Below are 21,532 nucleotides of genomic sequence, written 5' to 3'. Positions count from 1 at the left end.
AAGATAAAGGGGTCCAGTCAGCTCACTCCTAAGCCCCCTCCCTCAAAGGACTCACATGTATTTATTCACTATATGAGCTGCGAGGGTCTATCAGCTCAGTAGTTTCTCCTTAAGGCGTTCTCAAGGATTATAATCCCTGTTTATTCCTGACCAGACACAGAGTTCTCTGTACCTACAAGGGGTAGATGAAAAAGGAAACTGACACAAACACCAATCACCAAAACGATGTTTTCCTTCAGTGACCTGGTGCTTACCAATCAGACAATATACTCATTACACTCTCTATCCCCTATTATGCCCTTCAACATTTACTGTTTCTACTACATCTTCTTCTTCTCTTATTAATACAACAAACTATGCTTCAGAAATTCACATCGAGCGTAGTTAACTGAGAAAGGGAGAACCCAAAACAGCTCCTCAAGTCAGGCCTAGTGGGGTCTGATCTGGAGTAGAGCAGCGTCCACATGGCACGTGGCTGCATGGCAAGGAGCTCCAGGCCGGGGTCTCCACCAGTCACGGGGACGCTGCTGGCACAGACAATTAACACACGACCCTCTGCTTCAGCAACACTTAGCAAAAGCCTGAAAATGCACAAAAACTTTCACCAAGCAATTTTCCTTTTAGGGAGTTATCCTAAGGAAATAATTAAGGATGTAGGTAACATCTGAGCTAGAATGATGTTTATAATTTTATAATAATAAGTAAGCAATAACTTATAAGTCCAGCAGAGGACTGTATAAATAACTTATAGTGCATTAATACTATGGACTACTATATACTAACTAACAATAATAGTGTAGAAATACATTTACTGTTCAAAGAAAACATTCTGTATTAAGTGAAATCTATACTTTTAAGTACAGACTTGTCAAAGGTGGCTTTGCAAATTCATGAAAGTCAAAATGTTAGAAGGCATCTCTAAATATTGAAGATGAAATGTTAAAAAGTTTAGTAAGTTAAATTTTTCGTATAAAGAATAGTCATTAAAAGCAAGTTAGTTTTAAATGGGCCTAGCAGAAACATACTTTTGGAAATTAGATAAAATTATAACGTAGACAAAAATAATCAATAAGCACTTCAAAAAAATTATTACACAATTTGAACTTTCCGTAAGTTTAGACTAACACACCCCATCAGTACCAATTTATTTACTTAACAAAATCCCAAACAAATATGATTTCTTTTGTTATATTAAAAACCACTCAAGGACTTCCCTGGTGGTGCAGTGGTTAAGAATCTTCCTGCCAATGCGGGGGACATGGGTTCGAGCCATGGTCTGGGAAGATTCCACATGCCACGGAGCAACTAAGCCCCTGCGCCACAACTACTGAGCCCACACACCTAGAAGCCCGTGCTCCGCAACAAGAGAAGCCACTGCAATGAGAAGCCCGCACACTGCGACAAAGAGTAGCCCCTGCTCGCCACAACTAGAGAAAGCCCGCGTGCAGCTACGAAGACCCAATGCAGCCAAAAGATAAATAAGTTAATTAATTAAAAAACAAAACAAAACAAAATAAAACAAAACAAAAAAACACCACTCAGAGGCCATTCGGGTTTGACTTTGGGCTCCCCCCATCTCAGCATTCCCTGCGGCCCACTTCCCCTCAGATGGTAAAGCTGCTCCCTTCCCTACAGGCCTTACGGCCGTCCACTCTTCTTTCAGAACAAAAATGTTAGTACACCTAACCACAGAGAGGAAAAGGACACTCAGTAATGGAGCACCTAGCAGAATGCTAAACTGATTCCTTTGAGATAACTAATGTATGAATAACAGACCACAGAAAAAAATCCCCAGAAGTCCAGATTGAGTGAGATTTCCCTAAGATAAAGTGTAAGCTCAACCATCTAATTCAAACTTTAAATACAGCAAGTCTGCACATTACTGTGTACCCAGCGTTGTGTGGAACACAGAAAGGAAGCCCACACATGGCTCCCTCCCCGAAGAACTGTCAGCTCATCAGGTGGACCTGACACAGGATGCGGTCAAGTGGCAGCCACGTGGCAGGGTCTGGTTGGGACTCCTGGCCGCACACACCCAGGATCTCTTCCCTTAACTCCTTGCATGTCCTTCATTTCTTAGCCCCCAGAGCAGGCCAGCTCCCCTACTCCCAGCTCTTGCTGCACTCTGGAACCTTCTGTCTGAGCATTTGCCACTGCGGTGACCACAAGTGTGATGACTTGGGTGTGAAGTAATGCCCACCTCTGCCACTAGACCACGCAGTATCAGAGCAGGGACGAGGCTCACCACCGCATCCCCAGCACCTCAAGTGCTAAACTACCAGATACAGACTAAAACTGGCCAGGTGTTGAGATGCACTGGCCGGCACAGCTAGGCATGGACTCACCGAAGAGACAGGAAGTGAGCTACCAGCAGGAGAGAACAGGGCGCAGACACGGCTGAGCAAAAGGGGAAAGTAAGTCCAGGTGCTGAAGTAGCCATCAAAGTCTCAGGTTCCCTTTTAGAGTTTCTGAAGAAGACTAAACCAGCATTTTATAACTTCTGTCTTAAGGAACTCTTACTAGGTGTTAAGGTAAACAAAACACAGGGTCCCAGCACCAAGAAACGCCCAAGGAGCCCTGCTGTACACAGGCTGCAGACTTCTCAGAGCCCTTCCTGTGTTAACACTCATCTCCGGCCTTCCAAGGGGACCCACTGTGGTCTCTCCCACGGTCACCAGGCCTCGGGGCCTCCCGGCCAGGTAACCCGTTGCAGATGACTGTTCAGAGCTTCTCACCAGCTGGCCAGGAACTCCACGAGGAGAGGGACCTAGTCTTCTCCTCAGCACCCATCACATGCTCAAGTGTCAGGCATCAGACAGGTGCTCACACAGCAAATATTTACTACCACCCGGAAGCCAGTAAACTGTAGCATCCAGACATCAGCCCAAAGAGGTAAAATGAAGCATACACTTACCTGTCACTCTGTTTATTACAGAAATCGTTTCTTATTTTGTCCACAATAGAGGTCCGGGGCAGGATGTTGGTTTTGTTTCTTTTCTTGGCATCATTTTCAACTACCACTATTAACCAGTCCACAGAGCTATGAGCTTTGAGAACATTCTGCCACTTGGTGAGGTCGTCTTTTACTGTAGCTTTATACACTTCAGTATCCTGAAAATAAATAATTCACTGTGAAAGCAGGTTAATTAATATCCTTTAGTGTATGTGGCAAAGGTGTCCAATAACAGAAGACAGCGCGCTTTCCTGCTCCGGGATGGGGATGCTGCACGGAAAGCCCGGCGCTGGTCCCGGCTGCTGGCACTCTGGGCAGGCTCAGCACCACACCCCAGGTGTGCGCTGTCCCCAAGACCAGGGACGCCGAGGGGAGGTCTTCCGGCGTTACAGAGGAAGAGGTGGAGAGGCAAGGGCCGAGCAAGCTGCCCACAGCGACACAGTCTGCTAACTAAGTTGGGACTTTAAAACCCAGGTCTGCAGGGCCAGAGGCCATGGGCCCAAGCACCACAGGGTCCCAACACGGTCACAGCCCCGCCTTGATGGGAGAGGCGAGTGGCTGTGGAGCCCCCAGAACCACTCTAACCTCAGTGCCACGTGCAGGCCACGTCAGGGGCAAGGCAGCTTCAGAGGCGAACCCGAGTAAAGAGGACACTCTAGGGCTTTTGAAAGTTGTTCTCATTCACATGGATCGATAGGGGAGCCGGCCTGGGCCTAAAAATCAAAGCTGCTCCTGACTCAGAGCACCACACACCAGCCTGCTAAAGAGCGCACCCCGCCTGCGCGAACACCAACGAGGCGAGCCTCAGTTCTCTCCCAGGGAGAAGCAGGGAAACAGAAGTCTTCCTTGCTTTGCAACTCTATTTACAACTGACGTTACGCTCCATAAATCCACTAAGCAGATTCAGAGTGAAAAAACCAAGATGCTTAACTCATTTCAATATCAGGCACTTAAAAACCTTTGGAAACTATAATTAACAGCTACTGTCTAAATATATGCTTTCCCCTCTTTTAATAGAAAGATTCCTTACTATCCTGCTTATATTTTCTCTGGATTTTTTAGTCTCTCTCGAGTAACACTCGTGATTGATCCATGAATAAGTTAAATCTCAAATTCTGTATCAAGTCCCTCCTTTCGTTTAATTAATAAGTGAAAAGTTCCAAAAGGCAGTACTTAAAAATTTTTTAAACTGCTATGTCCTCAGTTTAAATTTGAAATAAGTACAATCTGAAAAAGATCTCTGGGTTAAAAATTAAAAGGAAAACCATCCTGCAAAAATCTCATTTCTGTGAATTAACATCCGACAGTAACATACACATATACTGCATATTTGCCATACAATGGCAGTGCTTCGAACTGGAAGCTTAGATTTTACAATGCTGGTGTCTGTCGAAACCCAGATGCGTGACGCCTGGAAAGTGAAACCAAAAGGCCAGGGGGCTGCAGCCACAGAGCCCGGCAGCTTTAAAATCAAGGCGCAGACACAAATCGCAGGGCGGACAAGGGGCGGTGAGGAGCCCTGACAAGCTCCAAGGTCGTCCCGGGGCCAGTTCAGGGCACCCTTCACCAGAATCCACACTGAGGAGAGGTGGCTGCACCCCAAGGGGACACCAGCCCCTCTCCTGGGGACATTCTGGGGCAGCTTGCGGGGACTCTCGGGAAGAGGCCTCGCTGAGAGGCCGGCTGGACAGAGTCCCCCAAAGTTCTGGCGGAATCGGGAGGACAGAACCCAGTCCATCACTCACGACGGTGAGCAAACAGCAAACATTCCTAAAAAGACTGACTTCGCAGAAGAGGAACCCAAGCTGAGCCACTGAGGTTAAGGGTCTCTCAGGAAACCACAGCCAAGAGCGGAAGACGCCATCACAGGGAAGGAAGAGGGACGAGAGGGTCCTAGTGGGGAGCAGCCGCCTCGGCACAAGAGTCAAGCCAGGTGAGGAGGGCATGACAGCACAGATGACGAAGGACTGGGGGCTGGCTTGGGGTGTCCCAGGACAAGCAGGGCAAACAGGGCCTCCGAGGGGGGTCATGGGTCACATGAGGTGGGGAGGGGTGATCCAGCAGAGCGTCAGCCCCAGAGCGGCGGGGCACCCACGCCACAGGGCAGCAGGACAGCAGTGACAGGAGAAGGGTCACAGGCAGCAATGATTCCAATAAGCAAACATAGGGAGGATAATGAGTGCCTGGCTTCTCCAAGCCGGAGAAGGGAGTTACAAGTATGGAAAGGGAAGGAACTATGTCTCAAGTAGTATAATATGACTTGAAGGAAAGAGGTGTAACTTACAGTGTATTCTATAAACCAGAGTTGCCCAACCCCCCGGGCTAAGGACTGGTACCGGTCCGCGCCTGTTAAGAACCGGGCCACACAGCAGGAGGTGAGCAACGGGCGAGGGAGCGAAGCTTTGTCTGCAGCTCCCCATCACTCACATCACCACCTGAACTATCCCCCCACCCCACCCCCAGTCCTTGGAAAAACTGTCTTCAACAAAACCGGTCCCTAGTGCCAAAAAGGTTGGGGACTGCTGCTATAAACCATAAAGCAGCTAGTGGAATAACATAACAAAGAGTTTTACTTTTAAATCTAAACTCCTAAACATTGTCAACTTGCTCCAAAAAATTTTCTTAACAGACGGTAATCAAAACTATCAATAGGAACTTCCCAGGTGGCGCAGTGGTTAAGAATCTGCCTGCCAATGCAGGGGACACAGGTTCGAGCCCTGGTCCGGGAAGATCCCACATGCCACGGAGCAACTAAGCCCATGCGCCACAACTACTGAGCCTGCGCTCTAGAGCCCACATAAGCCGCAACTACTGAGCCTGTGTGCCACAACTACTGAAGCCCGCGCACCGCAACGAAGAGTAGCCCCCGCTCCCGCAACTAGAGAAAGTTTGCGCGCAGCAACAAATACCCAACCCGGCCAAAAAAATTAAGTAAGTAATTAAAATTTTTAAAAACTATCAATAAAACAAAACAAAAGGGCTTACCTGGTGGCGCAGTGGTTGAGAGTCCGCCTGCCGATGCAGGGGACACAGGTTCGTGCCCCGGTCCGGGAGGATCCCACATGCCGCAGAGCGGCTGGGCCTGTGAGCCATGGCCGCTGAGCCTGTGCTCCGCAACGGGAGAGGCCACAGCAGTGAGAGGCCCATGTACCACAAAAAACCAAAACCAAAAACAAAACAAAAACAAAACAAAAAAACCCCACAGGCTCCCTACTAGAAAACAAGTTTAAGGAAAACAAAACACCATCATCCATAATGCCCACAGAAACTACACCTAGCAAAAAAATGCAAGACTTTCATGAAAAACATTATGACACATTATGAAAACATAAAAAAGCCATAAAGAATGGAGAAACAAACCAGGTTCCCGGAGGAGAAGATTCATGATCATTAAAATTCTTCTCAGATGAACGTGTAACTTTTCCAAGACAATCCCAATCAAAACACCTCAGTCTTTTGTGTTTTTCTTTTCAGTCACTGTTCCAGTCACCTATGGCTTTGTAACGAACCACTACAATACGCAGTGGTCCAGAAGATTTGCTCACAGACCTGCACCCTGGAGATCTGGTGGACAGCTCGTCTGCCCCACATGGTGTCAGCTGTGGCACTGGAAGGCTGGGAGAGAGAAGGCAATGACAGGCCTGCTGATGGACGCTAGCTTGCTGACAGCATCTGCTGGGGCTGGGAGTGCACACCTCCAAATGGCCTTCCCACAGGGGCACTGACTTCCTCTGAGAATGGTGGCTGGGATCTGACAGCAAGCACCCCAAGAGGACGCAGCAAAAGATATATTCCCTTTTAGGACAGTCTCAATAGTCATAGCTTCCCTTCTGCCAGTCAGACCCACCCAGATGCAACTGGAGGAAACACAGACCCAGGCTCTCATGGCAGGAATGTCACTGCCGTGCAGAGAAGAACACGTGGGATGGGAGATACTGGTACAGACGTTTTTGGAAAATGAAATCTGTACACCTAACAATCGGATTCTAAAATTCATATGAAAGAGAAAATGCATGCTAGCCAAGAGATTTATTTTAAAAGAACAGATATCAATACATATTATAAAAATGTAATTAAAAGTCTGGTCCAGGCATAGAACAGACAATGATCAATAGGACTGATGGTCCAGAATATTGTGCATAAAGGATACTGCTTTAAAATAAAGGTGATGGGACTTCCCTGGTGGTGCAGTGGTTAAGAACCTGCCTGCCAGGGGCTTCCCTGGTGGCGCAGTGGTTGAGAGTCCGTCTGCCGATGCGGGGACGCGGGTTCGTGCCCTGGTCCGGGAAGATCCCACATGCCGCGGAGCGGCTGGGCCCGTGAGCCATGGCCGCTGAGCCTGCGCTCCGCAACGGGGGAGGCCGCGGCAGTGAGAGGCCCGCGTACCGCAAAAAAAAAAAAAAGAATCTGCCTGCCAATGCAGGGGACATGGGTTTGATCCCTGGTCTGGGAAGATCTCACATCAGCAGGGCAATTAAGCCCGTGTGCCACAACTACTGAGCCAGCGTGCCTAGAGCCCGTGCTCCACACGAGAAGCCACCACAATGAGAAGCCAGTGCAACGCAATGAAGAGCAGCCCCTGCTCACCACAAGTAGAGAAAGCCTGCGTGCAGCAACAAAGACCCAATGCAGCCAAAAAATATAAATAAATAAATAAAAATTAATTAATTAAAGTTGACATTTTCAGTAAGTGGGGAAAAGGTAGACTATTATGAAATGATATTAGGTCAAGTTGCTCCCCATTTAGACAACAAATTAGACACTGAACCCACATTGCTCCTATCATATACAAAAATAACTTGAAGCTATACAGATCCAAATATAAAACACAATTATAAAAATATTAAAAGAAAACATAGGAGAAAATCAGTTATTATCTTCAGATAGACAAGGCCTTCCTAAACATGAAACACTACTCAGAAACCATGTTTTTGATGACATATTTCACTCCATAAAGATTATAATAGCTATTAATATTTATGCACTAAATAATACATCAACTACCTATATAAAACAGAACTACAGAAGATGCAGGAGAAACAGAAACATTCTAGTAATAGAAGACTTTAACATACCACTGTCAGTTAAAGATAGACCAAGTGGACAAAACAAAATATAAATGACCCCAACAACATAATCAGTACAAGCTCTTATGGGTACATATTTAATATCACAATCTAAGAACAAAGAAAATACATGCTCAAACACACATGGAACATCCACAAAGACTTTATTAGGTCACAAAGAAAAAACATTTTCCTAATAGCAGAAGATATTAAAAACATCACTCTAATCACAATGCAATAAAATTAGAAATGTTAACGTGAAAAAATTTTTAAACTTCCTTCTGGAGATTAAAAAACTTTCTGTTAAACTATTGAGTGTAAGGGGCGATACACACAGAAAATAGAGAATTTCTGAAAAATAGTAACAGAACACGGGAATATATTTAAATTTACATCTTTAAAGACCTATATCACTAAAAAATTTTAGAATGAAAATAAATGCATTCCCAACTTTAAAAAACTAGGAAAAGAACAAAGTAAACTATAAGAAAACAAAAGGAAGGAAATAATAAAAATGGAAGCAGAAATTAATGAGATAGAAAACATGCTAATAGTATATCAGATTAATAAATAAAACTCCTGTTTCTCTGGGGGAAAAAGAAACAACTAATTTAATCAAGGAAGAAAGGAAGAAAACACAAATATACAAAAGAAATAACAATGGGGAAGTAACTATTGACACAGAGCTTTTTTTTTTTTTTTTTTTTTTTTTTTTGGCGGGACCCGGGCCTCTCACTGTTGTGGCCTCTCCCGTTGTGGAGCACAGGCTCCGGACGCGCAGGCTCAGCGGCCATGGCTCACGGGCCCAGCCGCTCCGCGGCATGTGGGATCTTCCCGGACCAGGGCACGAACCCGGGTCCCCGCATCGGCAGGCGGACTCTCAACCCCTGCGCCACCAGGGAAGCCCCAGAGCATATTTTGAAAGCTGAAAAAAGACTACTTCATACACCTCAATGAAAAGAAATTTTTAAACTGAAATGTATAATTTCTAAGAAAAATATAGTTTATCAAAATTGACAAATGGCTGAAACAGATCAATTTCCATGGAAGGGACACAGAAAGTGATCAAGGGACTATTCCACAAGAAAGTACCAGGTCCAGATGGTTTCTCAGGAGAACTCTAGCAAACCCTAGAGACCAGATAGTACTAGTGCTACGTAAATTGTTTCAGATGTAGAAAACAAACAAAAACTTCCAAGTTATTTTTATGAAGCAAGTATAACATTGATACCTAAACCTGATAAACACAGCAGAAAAAAAAGTTATAGACCAATCACTTGTGAATATATTGATACATGCAAAAATTCCTAAATAATGTGAACAGACGCCAATACCACATTAAGAAAATAATACTCTGACCAAGTGGAATATACCAGGAATGCAAGTATGGTTCAATAATTAGAAACCCATTCATGTAATTCAACAAATTAGTAGATATAAGTGGGAAAAATCATATGATTATCTCCACCAGGTATGAGAAAGGCTTTAACAGGATTCAACAGTGTATTCCTAATAAAAACCCTCGAGAAAATAGGGACAGATGGACGTTCCTTCACACACTCACTCAAATTGACCTTATTCCCATAGCCAGCGCACTACTGCGGGGAGACACCACAGGCATCCCCACTGAAGTCAGGAACGAGGAGAAGATACCCACTGTCTCCACTGCTACTAGACAATGTCTTACAACAGGAAAAGCAGTATGAGGCATAAGAATTGAAAAGGAAGAAATAAGACTCTCTGCAGGTGACAGGATAGAATATCTGGAAAACCCCAGACTTTGGGGCCTAGAGAACCAATGATAAAACTAACTCAAACAATAAAAGAATTCAGCAAGGTTAACATGAAAAAAATCAATGTCTTCATATACAAAAAAAAATAACCAACTAGAAGATATAATGGGAGAGAAAACCCCGTTGACAATAGCAACTAAAAAGTAAAATACTTAGAAAAGTAATTTGATACTAAAATCCATGTGGAAAAATAAACATGCCAGAGCAACTAGGCAAACACTGAAGAGAATGACCCCTGAGAGAGGACCAGCCCGACCAGGTACGAATGTGGACTGTCAGTCTAGGGAAAGCATGAACTGCAAACAAACTCTGCACTCTTCATAGCAGGTTTGCTTCTGGCTGTAGTACAGGTGTAGCAATTCTGAAACTATGCTATGCATACTGCAGGGCTGAGCAAGTGAGTGAATGTGTTGATGTGTCAGAGCCAGGGCAGATATAAACACGGAACAGGGTAAGGCACGAAAGAGCCCTGTGGGGTTAGAGGCTAAAATCAGAGGCATCAGTATCAACCCATGATTTCTAAGACACATGCTTCCCTAGCCCTGTGTAGTCAAAAGGCATAGAAGCGGGGACCCTCCCACAGTGCCAGGGGAACCAGGGCCCTGTGAAAAAATGGCTGATTCCAGTACAAGGGTAGCAAAGGGACAAGAACCCAGAACACCCTGCTGTGCTAGAAAGTGCTCAAAAGGCACAGGAGCCAGCTTGAAGTGACTCACTGGCCAAATCTGGGACAACTTGAACACCAAAATAAGTAAGGATGATTGACTATAAAGCACTAAATAAAACAGAAGCCCACACAGCCTCTTCCCTAGAGTAGAGCGCTGACTGATACATCTGGGGGAAGTGGTACGTGCAAGCCTTGGTAATGACTGGTGCAGGAAGAATCAGCACTGGGGGCTAAATCTGGTCTGGATTTTGGAGGGGTTCCCGTGACTGTGTGATAGGGGTGCCTCCCTGGGCATAAACTGTGCAAACAACATGGCTTATGCTGAACATCTGCATTCCCCCGGGAGTCTAGCCACCCCTGGAGTTTTGCTGTGTGTCAGGCAGAGGCTGCCTATGTGCCTGGTCCAATAAAAACCCTGGGCGCCGAGTCTCCAACGAGCTCCCCTGGTGGACAGCATCTCACATGTGCTATCACACTTGTTCTCGGGAGGAAGCACATCCCACGCGACTCCACTGGGAAAGGCTACAAAGCAAAGTCAGCAAAGGCAAAAGGTGCATGGGGTGAAGGGGAGAACAGGCGTGAGCTTTGAGTCCTTTCTCATTAAAACTACAAAAACTACTTCTGCATCCTCAGTTTCAAGTTAAAATGTCACAGTATGTAACGATTTATATATTTTGTATACGCTAAATGGTTGTTTTATTAGAGTCAAACAGACAGGAAGAAATGACCCACAGAATTTTCTATTCGTTCATGAAACAATAATTCCGTCAAGAATGGGTTCACGAACACAGAACTGCCAAGTACGAGTGAAGGCCACAGTGCCCGCAGCTGCAGCGTCCCCTCACCCGATGGGCTTCCCAGAGCACCTCCTGCACCAGACACGGATTGTGAGGTAGGAGACACAGTCCCCTGCCCCCAGAGAGCCCGCAAACCAGAACCAGAGACAAACAAGGATTTGTAAGTACAGTAACTGTCATGATGGTGAGTACAGGGTGTTATGAAAACAAAGCTGAAAGTAAATATTAAAAAGACCTAGTGCCCACTTGGCTACAGTGAGATGGCTCACAAGAACTGGAAACACAACTAAGACTATATTTGGTGATCACCACGAGTGCCCCGCGCTGGGCCAGAGCAGAAAATAGGCCACGGCAAAGCCACGTGCTTGGCTGAAGGATGGAGAAAAGAGAAGACTACCAAAAAATTAAAATTAAAAAGTAAATTTCAAAAAGTATAGCTGTCTTAGCGAAACCCAGACCTCTGAATCTTAACCCCATTCTAAGACACGTTCTTGTAACTTTTCCCTTTAAATGAATACTTACACAGCATTCCGTCCAATAAATATGAAGAAAGGGGAATGTGAGCAGAGCCTTGTTTCCTTCTTTGGGCAGCAGCTCCTCTTTGAATTGAACAAAGTTAGATTCTAGGTGAATCATCTTTGGAGCTCGGCCATAGGACCTATAAACAATTTTTAACAAGTCACTGAGAAAAATGAGAATGCTTAGCAGAAAGAAAAGGAGAAAACAACAACAATTTAATCACATCTATGAGTTCAGAAGTACAGATAGGGCACTAAGCCTGAACTGCAGCGATTACATACGCTATCCGAAAAGACGCTGTAACTTAGTTTAAACACAGCCCACATGGACATGTCAAGGCTCCCCATAAATCTGTCGGCTTTACTTTGCTTGCAACACCGACTTCTGGGGAAAATGGATGTTAACCTACAGTCACTATAAAAGAAGAAAAGAGTCTCCCAATTGTCAAAAGTGCTGTGTGAAGCTATCAAAGCTTTAAACTGCTCAAATACTTTTGTGACAACCCGTATTATCCAAAAAAGAGAACTGTCTGGTGAAAAAGAACAGGTTTCGTTCACATAGCATAAATAAAATAGTGGTAACCACCCTCCTCCATTTTTTCTCAACCCAAGAACAAAGGACACATAGAGCAATCCCACAAGCTACACTCATCTAATCTATGGCTATCAGAGGGTATGGGTGCTGTTTTTATTATACTTGTAAAAATAAATTATGCTACATGCATCTTTTTTCCATACCTCTATTCTTCACCTCTAGTAGTTGTATCTCTTTCAAATATCTATAGCTGGATTTTGTACTTTTTATCCAATCTAAGGAGTGTCGGTGATAAATAAGCTGAAACCAACCAAATTTAATGTGATTATGCTTGAACTTGTGGATTTTCTATTTCAGGCTATTTTTTCTGTCCTTTGAGAGATTAATCAAGTTTTCTTTTTCCATCCTTTTTCTCTGTTAGTCTGAAAGCTTAACCATCTATCTCTTTTCTGCTGTTGGTTACATTTTAATTTTTAACATGCATAAACTTACATTTCCCTCTCAAAGACTGCAGTAAACGTCTGCCTCTCCTTGAACAAGACAAAGCTAGTGCACTGCCTGCTCTCTGCTTTCCTCCAACCTGACATTTTAGATCGTTTGATTCGTAAAAGCACTGACACCACAATGTAGCACAGCACTTATGACTTGCTTGCTGGCCGCTGCTTCCTTTATCCTGTGAATTCATGGTTCATTTTCCTTTTTCTTGAGATACATTCCTTAATTATTTCACAGAGAGTAGCACAGTTTCTGATCATACATGTCTGAAAATGTTTCCCAACGATCTCCATCTGGTGGCAAGCAGCAAATATACGATGTGAAGAGCACTCTGGAGAGAACACGTGTGGTGCCATGCGGCCAGAGTGGCAGATCAGGGCCCCCGGCCATCCTGGGCCCAGCTGGCATCCTGTCTCTCCCAAGGCTCGGGTGAGGCTGAGGCAGTCTTCCCGCTTGTATGAGTACGAATAATACAGAACTCTAGATTCAGAGGTACTTGCCCTCAAGGCCCTGCTTAAATGCTATATTTTATGCTACACTTTAAATGCTGTTAGAGACTGCAAATGCAGTTTTTCTTTTCTCCCTGTTGCTTGGCGTGGCTTTCTATTCGCTTTGTTTTCATTCTGCTTGACATTCAGCGGCCCCTGCAATCTCCGAACTCACTCCTGGGAGAATTTTGACGCCAGTTCTCCAAGCATCGCCTGTCCTCCACCCTCTCTATACTCTCCTTCTGAAACATCTTCTACAGGGACATTGAAACTTCTGGACTTGGCCTTCACGGCTCAGCTTTCCTTTCACGCCTCCAACTCCAGCTCTCAGCATTCAACCCCGGAGTTTCCAAGCGCAATCTCCCAACTCACTACTTTGCTTTTCAGCTACACAGCAGTTCACTGCATCAAGTTTCTGCTTCAATCTTTTCCCCCCAAGATCTAATCAATTAATTTAACATTTTATCAAAGTAATATATATACACTTTAACATGTCAAGTAGTACTAAAGAGCTTTACACACACACACACACACACACACACACACACACCACGGCAGAGGGAACGTGGCCCGGGCCTTCGAGTCACCCCTTTCTACCCCTCGCCTACCAAGGGCCTGGGCCCCGGGTCCTATCACCTGTCAGGGACTCGCCTGCTTCTCAGGGAGCCACCTCTGCAGACACAAGGGCTCAGCTTTCCCTCCTATTCCTCTGTCCATCCTCCTTCTCCCAAAGAGGCATCCACATCTCTGCTGCCGCCACTTCTGCCCTCCTCTGTCCTTGGACATTTCTCGTTCTCTTTTCTCATTTAGTTTTCAAGAAGGTGAAGAGATGAAGATACGTGTTAAATCTACGCAGTGTCTCTATTTCATTTTCCCCCATAACCCCCTTCCTGTCTCTTCTGTCTTTCTGAATGTTTCAGTCACGTATACTATTGGAAACCCTTTACACATTACTCCATTTCTTCAGGCATTAAACTCTTCCGTTTGCTGGACTATTTTCTCTCATTCACAGCACTGGGCCTCTTGAGACGCTGAATAATTTTTCTGTAAGAGAATTCTCCCACATTCTGTACACTCTTCATATTACATGTAGGTAATTAAATACATTCCTTGTAACACTATAATCGGGCACAAAAATTAGACTAGATTCAATAGAGAGCCCGGGTAAGTCATCTAGAATGTTAACTCTTCAAGTTAGTAGATTACAAACTGGTGATCAGAAAGGAATAACACAGCAAGAATCAGAATTACATGAACCTGAGTAACAACAGGAAATTCTTCACACACCTTGGCTAAAATCAGATTACCAGTATTAACAAGTCACAACCCAAACATTTTCTACAAATAGTATCTAATCTTACCAGAAATTAGTCTTCCAGTAAGATAATTCAAAGTCAATTACTTCCTCAGAACAAGTCATTAGAGGAACAATTACAAACAACAGGGCACACAGGAGGATTGATCTGGTTTCCCTCCTAATTTTTTTTTATAAATTTATTTATTTTTAATTTTTATTTTTGGCTGTGTTGGGTCTTCGTTGCTGTGCGCGGGCTGTCTCTAGTTGCGGTGAGCAGGGACTACTCTTCATTGCAGTGTGCAGGCCTCTCATTGCAGTGGCTTCTCTTGTTGCAGAGCATGGGCTCTAGGTGTGTGGACTTCAATAGTTGTGGCACACAGCCTCAGCAGTTGTGGCATGCAGGCTCAGTAGTTGTGGTACGCGAGCTCTAGAGCGCAGGCTCAGTAGTTGTGGCGCACGGGCTTAGCTGCTCCGTGGCATGTGGGATCTTTCCAGGCCAGGGCTCGAGCCCGTGTCCCCTACATTGGCAGGCGGATTCTTAACCACTGTGCCACCAAGGAAGCCCCTCCTTCATAATTTTTAAGTAACATCTTTCTGTGCACTTGCTCACCCTTAAGAGAAAAGCCAGGAGCTCAGGGCAGAGAGAAGGCCTCATAAGAGAGCAGACAGAGGCAACGGCTCTAATGTGGAATCGGAGTGTGCGTCTCCTTTCCAAAATGCCATGAGGAATCAGAAGCCATCCCTACAAAAGTGGGCCTTCAGCTCAGAAGAAGTGTCCCATTTCTACCATCCTATGTCTTGTCAAGAAAATCAACACATTCCTTAGAGAAGAAGGTCCACAATTACATGGCTCCACTCAGTTTCCTAAGAACTTAGCCTTTAACTCTTACTACTTCACTTGCTCACACAAATGCCTACAAAACGAGGAGGGAGATGCAGCGAAAACCAGAGGCACCGTACCTTCTCCATTCCATCGGTTCTCTTGGAAGCTGCTGGGAGAGCGTCGGATAAATAGAGGTAAATAAATTCTGATCTCCAGCACCTACAACAGGAATAAAAATGGCATTTTAAGGTAAATATAGGAAAAATGGACTCTAAAATTTATTAATTGGTATTTTTAGGCAACTTAATAATTTAGCAGAATGACATCACAAAACAAGATTTTTTCATATCTTTAAATAAGTGGTCTCAAGAAAAGCCAGCACTCGACATGTGACCTAACTAACCCTCGCCCAGCCTCTCTGAGGTGGGTATGATTCTCCCCACGAGGAGGAGGGGGAGGGTCAGGAAAGTGGAGTCACCTGCCGGGGTCTGACAGCTAAGGAGGCGGAGCGGGCCCAGCTCCAGCCAGCCTCACCCCTGCGTCAGCTCATACCGCTGCTGCTCTCTTCATCTTGGACAAAACAGCCATGAAACTCCAGGCAGAATAGGAAACCCGGACAAGTGAACATGAGTTTCTTCACCAAAATAAGCTTGATATGCACCCAAATGCCACTAGGAGCCGAGCCATACAGTACGCTCTCTGTGCCCGTGCCCCCCAGGACACCGGACACGCCTACTCTCGCCGAGTCCACACGGGAAGTCCTGGAGGCAGACCCGACCTCACGGCCAAGAAGGGGGAGCACAAAGCTGGCTGGCTGCGGAGACCAGTGAGCAACCCAGGAGTGTCTGAATTCACATGCTAAGCTGTTAATTCAGCTCTTTCATCCTAGCTTTGACGGAACTGAAAAATCCACTTAGCTCTCATAAAATGATAGCATAACCATATCGCACTTAGGCTTAAAAAGAACCTTTCAGTAGATGACTCAAATTCTTATACTCAGAGGATCCTCTAACTTTAAGCAAAACCATTTTCCACTTGCTTTTCTATTGATCTTAAAGAAATCATTGGAGATTGATGTAGGCCATTAACACATTTGCTTATTTTGCTATCATGAGCCCCCCCAAAAAACCAAAACAGGGGCTTCCCTGGTGGCACAGTGGTTGGGAGTCCGCCTGCTGATGCAGGGGACACGGGTTCGTGCCCTGGTCCGGGAGGGTCCCGCATGCCACGTAGCAGCTGGGCCCGTGGGCCATGGCCGCTGGGCCTGCGTGTCCGGGACCTGTGCTCTGCAACGGGAGAGGCCACAGCAGTGAGAGGCCCGCGTACCGCAAAAAACAAAACAAAACAAAACCTTCCCCAAACCACATAACACTGTCAAGTGACTGCTGAGAGGAACGGTATTTCTGGGCAGCTGAGCTGCTTATCAGAGAGGCTGTGGGGCACAGTGACTGGACACAGATGCTGAAAGGCTGATGGCCTGGTTCCCACCTAAGCTCCACCAGCTACCAGGTGAGTAAGCATGGGGAGACCACCAAGCCTTTCTGTGCCTCGGGGACCATCTGTGAAATGGGAAAATAAGAATAGCTCCCAACAGGGCTGTGGTGAGACTGAGTGAGTCAACACAAATAACTCTGAACAAGGCCTGAAACAAAGTAAAATCCTTAATAAGGGTTACTATTAATAATTTATTGTTGACATAAAAACAACTTTTATGTTTTAACTCATTTTTCATCATGTTCATTTATTCGGTAGTTGTCTTAGAAATCAAAACAAGAAAACCTTCAGTTAGCTTCAGATTCCTTATCTTTGAGTGCCAACTCCTGCTGTCTCTTTTAAAGGTTCTAAGATTAACATATAAAAATCACTACACTTTGCTAAACAGTAATTAGGGCAAACACATAGAAGCTTTCTCCTCTTTCACTTAGTTATATATATATATATGTATATATATATATGGTCCTTGCAATAAAGTCTCACATAAAGGTACAGGGGGCGGAGTCAAGATGGTGCACTAGGAGGATGTGGAATTCGTGTCTCTGAACAACTCGGGCACCTACCAGGCACCAGTGGGGGACCACAGACACCTAAGGGGACAGGACGAACCCCCAACAACTGGGTAGGACATGGGGCATGGGGGGAGTGAAGAGGGAGGAGAAGTGGAGGCAGGAGGGGACTGGGACCCCTGAGGGGCGGCTGGGGGAGGGGAAGGGATCCCACACCTGAAGGGGGAAATTGGGGGACCACTGGGAGGGCAGAGAATCAAAAGGGAGAGTGGCCAGGTTTCCCCTGCCCAGGAGCCTAATGAGATCCCGGGCCTGATCCCGTGCCTACTGAGGCCTCCTTCAGCTGCGAGGGTTCCGAGGGAATGGGACGGAGGGAAGGGGGAGCAAAAGTAAAGGCCAGATTTCCAGGACTAGCACCCCTGAGGGGCAGCTGGGGGAGAGGAGGAGTTCCTACACCCGGCGGGACCCACCCATGCACGGTTAGGGGTCCAGCAGCAACAGGGGAGATCCCGGGGGAGATGGTGGGGAGGGGTGCGAAGGAACAGAAGGGAACGGGGCCAGCACTTTCCCTGTCCACTTAGGCACCAGGGAGCCTGTTGGGCTCCCGGGCCTAATCCTCTGCCCTCCCAGCCTCCCTCCTGCTGTGCAGAGCCCAAGCCCCACCCCTACACTCGGAGACCCCCTCTGAGACTCCCTCCAAGGCGCTGGGACCAAGTCCCACCCACACAATCCCACTCAGGGCCCTACCTCCAGACTCCGGAGCTCCACACTCCAGAGGCCCTCCTTTCCACGTGCTGCATCTCCCCTTCCGCCCTAAGCAGAGGCTCCACCCCATGCTCAAACGTCACCCCCCAACCCGCCTAGGTCCCACCCCACCCTAAACCCCGCCCCTGCCTAAGTTCCACCCCCACCTGAACTCCGCCCTCAGAGCCAAGGCTTCTTTTTCTTGTTGATTTTTCCTCTTTTAGATGGGGGTTCTGTTTCACCTTGTTGATTCATTGTTGTTGATTCTTTTATTTTTCCTAATAAATCTTTTATTTTTCTAATTTTATTTTATTCTTTATACTTTGTTAGTGTTCTCTCCTTTTGTCTTGTTCACCCCCCCTTTTCTTTCTTTGTTTTTTTTCTGTTGTGGTTTTATTTTACTTTGTTGCAGTTGTTTCAATTATAGTTTTATTTTTCCTAATATATCTTTTATCTTTCCAATTTTATTTTTTTATTCTTTGATATTGTACTGCAACTTTTTTTTCTTTCTTCCTTCATTTTTTTTTTTTTTTTTTACTGTGCCATAAAGCTTGTGAGATCTTGGTTCCCAGGCCAGAGGTCAGGCCCGAGCTCCTGTGGTGGGAGCTCTAAGTCCAAACCACTGGACTAACAGAGAAACTCAGACCCCTGGGAATATTAATTGGAGTGAGGACTCCTGGAGGTCCTCATCTCAGCACCAAGACCCAGATCTATCCAACTGCCTACAAACTCCAGTGCTTGACATCACAGTCCAAACAACCAGTAAGACAGTAATACAGCACCACCCATCAAAAAAAAAAAGACAAAAAAATGTTACAGATGAAGGAGCAAGGTAAAAACCTACAAGACCAAATAAATGAAGACGAAACAGGCAAGCTACCTAAAAAATGAATTCAAAATAATGATAGTAAAGATAATCCAAAATTTTGGAAACAGAATGGAGAAAATACAAGAAACATTTAACAAGGACCTAGAAGAACTAGAGCAAACAAACCAGTAATGAACAACACAATTACTGAAATTAAAAATACTCTAGAAGGAATCAATAACAGAATAACTGAGGTGGAAGAACGGATAAGTGAGCTGGAAGATAAAAGGGTGGAAATAACTGCCAGGGAGTAGAATAAAGAAAAAAGAATGAAAAGAATTGAAGACAGTCTCACAGACCTCGGGACAACATAAAACACACCAACATTCAAATTATAGGGGTCCCAGAAGAAGAAGAGAAAAAGAAAGGGTCTGAGAAAATATTTGAAGAGATTATAGTCGAAAACTTCCTTAACATGGGAAAGGAAATAGTCAATCAAGTCCAGGAAGCACAGAGAATACCATACAGGATAAACCCAAAGAGAAACACACCAAGACACATATTAATCAAACTATCAAAAATTAAATACAAAGAAAAAAATACTAAAAGCAGCAAGGGAAAAGCAACAAATAACATACAAGGGAAACCCTATAAGGTTAACAGCTGATCTTTCAGCAGAAACTCTGCAAGCCAGAAGGGACTGGCAGGACATACTTAACTAAAGTGATGAAAGGGAAAAGCCTACAACCAAGATTACTCTACCCAGCAAGGATCTCATTCAGATTCGATGTAGAAATTAAAACCTTTAGAGACAAGCAAAAGATAAGGGAATTCAGCACCACCAAATCAGCTTTACAACAAATGCTAAAGGAACTTCTCTAGGCAGGAAACACAAGAGAAGGAAAAGACCCACAAAAACAAACCCAAAACAACTAAGAAAATGGTAACAGAAACATACATATTGATAATTACCTTAAATGTAAATGGATTAAATGCTCCAACAAAAAGACATAGACTGGCTGAATGAATACAAAAACAAGACCCGAATATATGCTGTCTACAAGAGACTCACTTCAGACCCAGGGACATATGGAACATCTCCAGGATAGATTATATCTTGGGTCACAAATCAAGCCTTGGTAAATTTAAGAAAATTGAAATCATATCAAGTATCTTTTCTGATCACAACGCTATGAGACTAGATACCAATTACAGGAAAAAAAATGTAAAAAATACAAACAAATGGAAGCTAAACAATACTTTACTAAATAACCAAGAGATCACTGAGGAAATCAAAAAATACGTAGAAACAAATGACAGTAAAAAAACACAATGACCCAAAACCTATGGGATGCAGCAAAAGCAGTTCTAAGAGGGAAGTTTATAGCAATACAATCCTACCTCAAGAAACAAGAAAAATCTCAAAAAAGCAACCTAACCTTATATCTAAAGCAATTAGCGAGAGAACAAAAAAAAAAACCCCAAGGAGGGAAGAAGGAAAGAAAAGAAAGAAGGAAAGAAGGAAAGAAATCATAAAGATTAGATCAGAAATAAATGAAAAAGAAATAAAGGAAACAATAGCAAAGATCAATAAAACTAAAAGCTGGTTCCTTGAGAAGATAAACAAAATTGATAAACCATTAGCCAGAGGCATCAAGAAAAAAAAGGGAGAAGACTCAAATCAACAGAATTAGAAATGAAAAAGAAATAACAATTGACACTGCAGAAATACAAAGGATCATGAGAGATTACTACAAGCAACTATATGCCAATAAAATGGATAACCTGGGAGAAATGGACAAATTCTTAGAAAAGCACAACCTTCCTAGACTGAACCAGGAAGAAATAGAAAATATAAACAGACCAATCACAAGCACTGAAATTGAATCTGTGATTAAAAATCTTCCAAGAAACAAAAGCCCAGGACCAGATGGCTTCACAAGCGAATTCTATCAATCATTTACAAAAGAGCTAACACCTATCCTTCTCAAGCTCTTCCAAAATACAGCAGAGGGAGGAACACTCCCAAATTCATTCTACGAGGCCACCATCACCCTGATACCAAAACCAGACAAATATGTCACAAAAAAAGATATCTCTGATGAACACAGATGCAAAAATCTTCAACAAAATACTAGCAAACAGAATCCAACAGCACATTAAAAGGATCATACATCATGATCAAGTGGGGTTTATCCCAGGAATGCAAGGATCCTTCAATATACACAAACCAATCCATGTGATACACCATATTAACAAACTGAAGGAAAAAAAATCATATGAAAATCTCAATAGATGCAGAAAAAGCTTCTGACAAAATTCAACACCCATTTATGATAAAAACTCTCCAGAAAGTAGGCATAGAGGGAACTTACCTCAACATAATAAAGGCCATATATGACAAACCCACAGCCAATATCGTTCTCAATGGTGAAAAACTGAAACCATTTCCTCTAATATCAGGAACAAGACAAGGTTGTCCAGTCTCACCACTATTATTCAACATAGTTTTGGAAGTTTTAGCCACAGCAATCAGAGAAGAAAA

General features: G+C 44.4%; 1 protein-coding gene across 5 annotated transcripts in view; it reads right to left on the bottom strand.

The window, feature by feature from the left end:
- Window positions 1–21,532, bottom strand: part of TRAPPC10 (trafficking protein particle complex subunit 10) — a 113,626-nt gene that overhangs the window by 47,240 nt on the left and 44,854 nt on the right. For all 5 annotated transcript variants that reach the window (XR_003004962.1, XM_024758157.1, XM_024758159.1 and 2 more), the window contains exons 2-4: window positions 15,570–15,651; window positions 11,799–11,934; window positions 2,915–3,111 (exon numbers count right to left, since the gene is read on the bottom strand). Coding sequence is in view for 4 of the 5 variants with exons in the window: in XM_024758157.1 (XP_024613925.1) it covers window positions 2,915–3,111; window positions 11,799–11,934; window positions 15,570–15,651 (415 nt within the window). In the remaining variant the exon portion in view is untranslated. The remainder of the gene's footprint in view (window positions 1–2,914; window positions 3,112–11,798; window positions 11,935–15,569; window positions 15,652–21,532) is intronic.

Source organism: Neophocaena asiaeorientalis, unplaced genomic scaffold (genome assembly GCF_003031525.2).
Source record: "Neophocaena asiaeorientalis asiaeorientalis breed wild unplaced genomic scaffold, Neophocaena_asiaeorientalis_V1.1 scaffold45, whole genome shotgun sequence".
Taxonomy (NCBI): Eukaryota; Metazoa; Chordata; class Mammalia; order Artiodactyla; family Phocoenidae; genus Neophocaena; species Neophocaena asiaeorientalis.
Note: the sequence above shows the minus strand (reverse complement) of the source record. Positions and strands in the feature narration are given on the sequence as shown.